Here is a 5,663-nt window from a genome sequence, read left to right as displayed (position 1 = left end):
AGTTACGTCATGACTATGGAGACATACTTCCCTCATTAACATCATACGGCTCATTGACATCTCTGCTCATCTGCAGCTCAAACTCTCTTCCATCCCTTTGGACTAAACTATCGTAATGCACTTCCATCCGTCCTGTCACTTTCCCTCTCTTCTCTGGTCAAATTTCCTCTGCTTCTGTTCATGCGTGTACTTGATATCTGTTCAGTGTTTTGTTGTAACTTATTTGGATGAGTTTTTTTACCACCGCCCATTTTTCCAACCGTGTGCTGCTGCCTTCGCAGCTTTATCTTTCCACACGGGCTCTCACATGATGGAAGGGCAGGGGTTAATCCTGAAGTTTTCGAACAACTCTGCTGCACATAGGAGTATTCGCAACAGGGGTTCTTTACCGATCACCGCTCAGCTACTTCTCAATGTTTTCGTCATTGTATTCAAATTGTTAAACTGTCGCCACTCCATCTATCGTTGTAATGTCCTACAGCCCACTCAAGAATAATTAGAGATGGTCAATAAATGCCAACCGAGGCAGCGAACCACACCAGATTTTATTACTTTTTTTAAAAAAACACTCTCAGGTATCTGCCTTCCCTTGAATTCCAACTTTTTGATCATGGTCGAGTTTAATTTTTTCATGTCTGGCGCCCGAAATTTCATGTATCAAGGCCATAGAGCATGAAATGTCTTCAATCAGGAGATTGCAGAATGCCGTTAGGAAAGGAGTTACTCACCAAGTGATGTAGAAAAACTGTGATACGAGTTGAAATCAACGGCACTAAGTTGTATCAATCCTCCATCATGCCTTTCATGTAATGGAAACTTCAAAGCTTTTCCTCTGAAAGGAGTTTAAGCAGCCTGCCTTGTTGGTGTTTGCTTGTTGTTGTGTCGGGGGGAGGAGGGGGGCGGCGGCTGGGGGGGGGTGGGGTGCGGCGGAGGTTTAATTGAGAGCAGAGCTGTTGCCTCTATCTCTGTCTAACCCGTCAGGAATATGAACAGACTCCGCTTCCTCCAGCAAAGGGGGAGGTGTCAGGTCATAACATCCCAAAATCTCCACGGAAACCGTTGTATGAGAGAGAGAGAATATAGGCAAGTGGTAACCAAGGACATTGCCAAAGAAACAGATCAACAGAGATAAAGGATCTCTGCTGCAAACAAATTAACATCAGCAGTTTAAGTCAGTGTAACTAATGTTGGCTAAGTCTCTGCACATTCTCCCACTTACTTTCATAAATCTCCAACACAGCCTAACTATTTCAGAAACTTTACGAACTGCCAGCAGAATTCAACTTGGAGCCAGAGTTTTCTCAAATCTCTCTCCTTCACACAACCTGGTGTGACATTCTCCACAGTCCCACCCTCCTGAGAGTTGCTGGAGAGAGCAGGAAAGATCAGAAGTTTGCAAAAAAGCAGAAAAGGTCCCAGGTTTGAGAGGGAGCAGGAATGATTCAGGATTTGAAAGAGAGAAAACAGGAATGATTCAGCATTGAGGAAAGAGCAGGAACGAATTGCAGGATCCATATTCCAGGGATCAGGAATGTCAGACATGAAGACAGACTGGAGAAGTTGGATCTGTTTTCCTTTGGAAAAGAAGGGAGAGAGGAGATTTGTTCAAGGGATTCAAAATGGCGCCTGGACAGAGTAGGTAGGGAAAAACTGTTCCTATTGGTAGAAGAATGTAAAATAAAGGTAAAATAAGCTGAGGAGAAACTATTTTCACACAGCAATTGCTTAGGGTCTGGAATGCAGTGACTGAAAGTGTGGTGAAGGCAGGGCCAATTGAAACAGAAAGTTAAACCATTCCCAAAAAAGGAAGAATGTGCCGGTTTGTGGAGAGAAGGCTGGGGAGTGGCACTTGGTGAATTGCTTACTGACAGACACGATGGGCTGAATGGCCTCTGTATGTACTGTAACCATTCTCTGTGTACAAATTGTCACTCACCTCATGAGTCCTGAAGAAAGGTGAGACCTCCACTGTGTCCTTAATCTGCTTCAAACGATCAAGGTATTTTTTCTGGAAGATAAATAGAACATTGGAGTGAACAACTCTCATTTCCCCTCACACCACTCTCTCTGCATCCCTGCCCCAACTCCCTGCAGAGCTCATCTCCCGACCCTTCAGTCTCTCCACAACCCCCCACCCATCTGCCCACCACTTCCTCGCTAATCCCCACACTGCCAGCCATCTGCATTCCCAGGCCCCCCCCATCCTCTAGCTCCCTCAACCTCTGCCTCAGAGAAGTGTTGCTTCCGACAGATTCCCAAGCCCCTTTTCCTGCAATTCCTAGCTAACCAAAGGGGCCGTATTCTGCGGTCCTCATCCACTCTCCTGTTTTTGAACTCAGTTCCTTGCCCCTGTTCACAGAGTGGCAGAAAAGAATACAAAAGCTAGAACTTACCAAAACAACCCTGTTCCCCTTAGTGAACTCTTGGAAAGCCACCACAACCTGCTCTTTGGTTTTTGTCTTCTTAAAGTCACGATTCACAGTCCCATCTTCATTCTGAATAAACAATAAACAGAAGCACATGATCCACACTGACCTTTCACCTCTGGGGCCTACAGCCTCAGGCCCAGCTGAGGTTCCTCTGCTTTTCACCCAAACTTCAATGGGGCTGCTGCTAAACTCCCAGCAGGCAAAGGGACTCTTTCACAAACCCTTTCTTACCTTGGGTTACTGTGAAACACATGTTGCAGGGAAAGGAACACATCCCCCCTGCTGCAAAATTAGACACAACTGGGAATTTGAGGTTGAGCCTCTTCCTGTCACCCAACACAGGTATAGAACTACTGAAAACAAACACATGATGCTGAATCAAAACAGAAATGGCTGGAAAAGCTCAGCAGGTCTAGCAGCATCTGTGAAGAGAAATTAGAGTTAACGTTTCAGGTCCAGTGACACTTCCTCATCACATGTTGCTGAATTTTGTGCTCGTCAAGACACAGACAAGAATGCCAAATCTTGTCACAACAATTTATACTCCAGGAAACGTGGGCGTTGACTGGCTCTTCAGTCAACTTTAATCAATTGAGGTGTTACCATGGAGAAAGCAACTATAATCTACCCAAGCTCTCAGTTTTTCAAAATACGATGTGAAGTTTGAACGTATTCCTTCTGAGCATGGGTCAATTAAATAAAAAAGGATTGTTTAGAAAGTGCTGTCAATTCCCGGAGTCTCATCTTAGAGCAGACATACTCTATTGAATTCCAGTTGGTGGAATGTGGTCTTTACTCTGCCTGAACAGACAACAGGAACAGTCAAACGCAGAGTGACGTAACAGCGGGACACAGAGAAAGCAAGAAATTATTATACTGTGCACTGCAGAAAAGGCAGATTAAGCAATTAAACGTGCCATACACAAACACACGCACACACTTAGGTACCATACACACTCAGACATGGACACAGCATTGAAAGCACAATGATCTGGTATGGCAATTGCTATGCTCAAGACTGTAAGAAACTATAGAAGATCATGTGCACAGCCCAGACCATCACGGAAGCCAGCCGTCCATCCATGGACTCCACTTACACGGCCCATTACCAGGGAAAGACTGCCGACATCACTAAAGACCCCTCCCACCCCAGTAATGCTCTCCTACAACCTCTTCTGCCTGGCAGAAGGTACAGAAGCTTGAACACACCCAGCAGTAGGTTCAAGAGCAGCTTCTTCCCTGCCATTATTAGCCTGATGAAAGGCCTCTCTGACTTCAAATAATGTTGACCTTGCCTAGTGCACGTTCTGTACAACATAACCTGTATGCCTCTGTCTGGTTTTTCTCATCCTACGATCTGTATGTCCTTGCTTACTATGATCTGCCTATACTGCTCGTAAACAAAGCTTTTCACTGTATTTAAGTAAACGTGACAATAAATCAATCAAATCAAATCAGCTCATACATATTACGCAAACACCCCCTCACACGTACCACACACACCAACAATCATATCCACCAACACACACTCTCACATACCTACACCCATATACACGTCTATATATACAATCACACACTCAGACACAAACACAAATACACATCAACACACACTAATACACACCAACACTTGTGTCCACCAACACACTCATACACACCCCTTGCACATCTATACACACTAATGAGTACTCCTATATGCAGTCATACAAACTCTTGTAAACACCCATATTCACCAACACACGCTCATTTACACCAGAACATACTCTTACACACACACACGTACATCAGCAAACACTCATGCACACTAACCCCCACATGCACTAGTACACACCAATGAATATTCCTATATACATACAAACATGCTCCTACAAGTGCATGTACATCAACACATATTTATTTACATCAGAACATACTCTAACATAAACTTATATGCACCAACACAGTTCTACACTTCAAGCTCACTCACACATGAAGCTACAATATTTGTTTAGAGTGATGCTAGAAAAGCACAGCAGGTCAGGCAGCATCCGACCATGAAGCTACAATGTAAACCCTCCTGTTTCTGTATTCTATTCTGAGATATTTGTACTTCTATAAATCAGGCCTCAGCCTCTAACTTTAATTCCTGCACCATAGATGGACATGCTTTTGAATCTCAGGAGCCCCCTCCCTAAACTCTCCACTTTTGTGCCTCACTTTTCTCCTTTAAAACACTCTTTAAACTGACCTTTTAAACCATATTTTTTAGTCACCTATCCAGATATCTTCTTGTGTAGCTCAGTACGTACTGTTGATAGCACCTTGGATGATGTCGATTGTGTAGCTCAGTGTTGAATGGTCAGAGGAGGAAGATTTAAAAGGGACCTGAGGGAGAACATTTTCACACAGAGAGTGGTCCGTATGTGGAATAAACTGCCAGAGGAAGTGGCAGGTGCAGGGACAGTTACAACATTTCATATACTGGGACAGGTAGATGGATAGGAAAGATTTAGAGGCATATGGGCCAAATACAGGAAAGTGGGATTCGTTTAATTTGGGAAACTTGGTCGGCCTTTCTTGAGTTAGACTGAAGGGTCTGTTTCTGTACTGTACAATTCTATGTCTGCTGTGTAGCTCAATGTTGAACATTGACAGCACCTTAGAAGATGTCTGCTGTGTAGTTTAGTATTGAATACTGATAGCACCGTGGAAGGTGTCTGGTCTGTGCCTTTGTTTTGAGTACTCTCATGCTGAGCTAGTTCTTTGGAGAAGTAACAAAGAGGATTGATGAGGGCAGAGCAGTAGATGTGATCTATATGGACTTCAGTAAAGCGTTCAACAAGGGTCCCCATTGGAGACTGGTGAGCAAGGTTAGATCTCACTGAATACAGGGAGAATTAGCCATTTGGATACAGAACTGGCTCAAAGGTAGAAGACAGAGGGTGGTGGTGGAGGGTTGTTTTTCATACTGGAGGCCTGTGACCAGTGGAGTGCCACAAGGATCGGTGCTGGGCCCTCTACTTTTTGTCATTTATATAAATGATTTGGATGCGAGCATAAGAGGTACAGTTAGTAAGTTTGCAGATAACACCAAAACTGGAGGTGTAGTGGGCAGCGAAGAGGGTTACCTCAGATTACAACAGGATCTTGACCAGATGGGCCAATGAGCTGAGAAGTGGCAGATGGAGTTTAATTCAGATAAATGGAGGTGCTGCATTTTGGGAAAGCAAACCTTAGCAGGACTTATACACTTAATGG

General features: G+C 44.1%; 1 protein-coding gene across 1 annotated transcript in view; it reads right to left on the bottom strand.

The window, feature by feature from the left end:
• Positions 1-1,614: 1,614 nt before the first annotated feature.
• Positions 1,615-5,663, bottom strand: part of LOC122548190 (inositol-trisphosphate 3-kinase B-like) — a gene marked incomplete at its 5' end in the record, with an annotated part of 10,927 nt that continues 6,878 nt past the window's right edge. Inside the window, 2 exons of the mRNA XM_043686733.1 lie at positions 1,615-2,008; positions 2,394-2,495. Of these exons, the coding sequence (XP_043542668.1) occupies positions 1,862-2,008; positions 2,394-2,495 (249 nt within the window). The remainder of the gene's footprint in view (positions 2,009-2,393; positions 2,496-5,663) is intronic.

Source organism: Chiloscyllium plagiosum, unplaced genomic scaffold, assembly GCF_004010195.1.
Source record: "Chiloscyllium plagiosum isolate BGI_BamShark_2017 unplaced genomic scaffold, ASM401019v2 scaf_351, whole genome shotgun sequence".
NCBI lineage: Eukaryota > Metazoa > Chordata > Chondrichthyes > Orectolobiformes > Hemiscylliidae > Chiloscyllium > Chiloscyllium plagiosum.
Note: the sequence above shows the minus strand (reverse complement) of the source record. Positions and strands in the feature narration are given on the sequence as shown.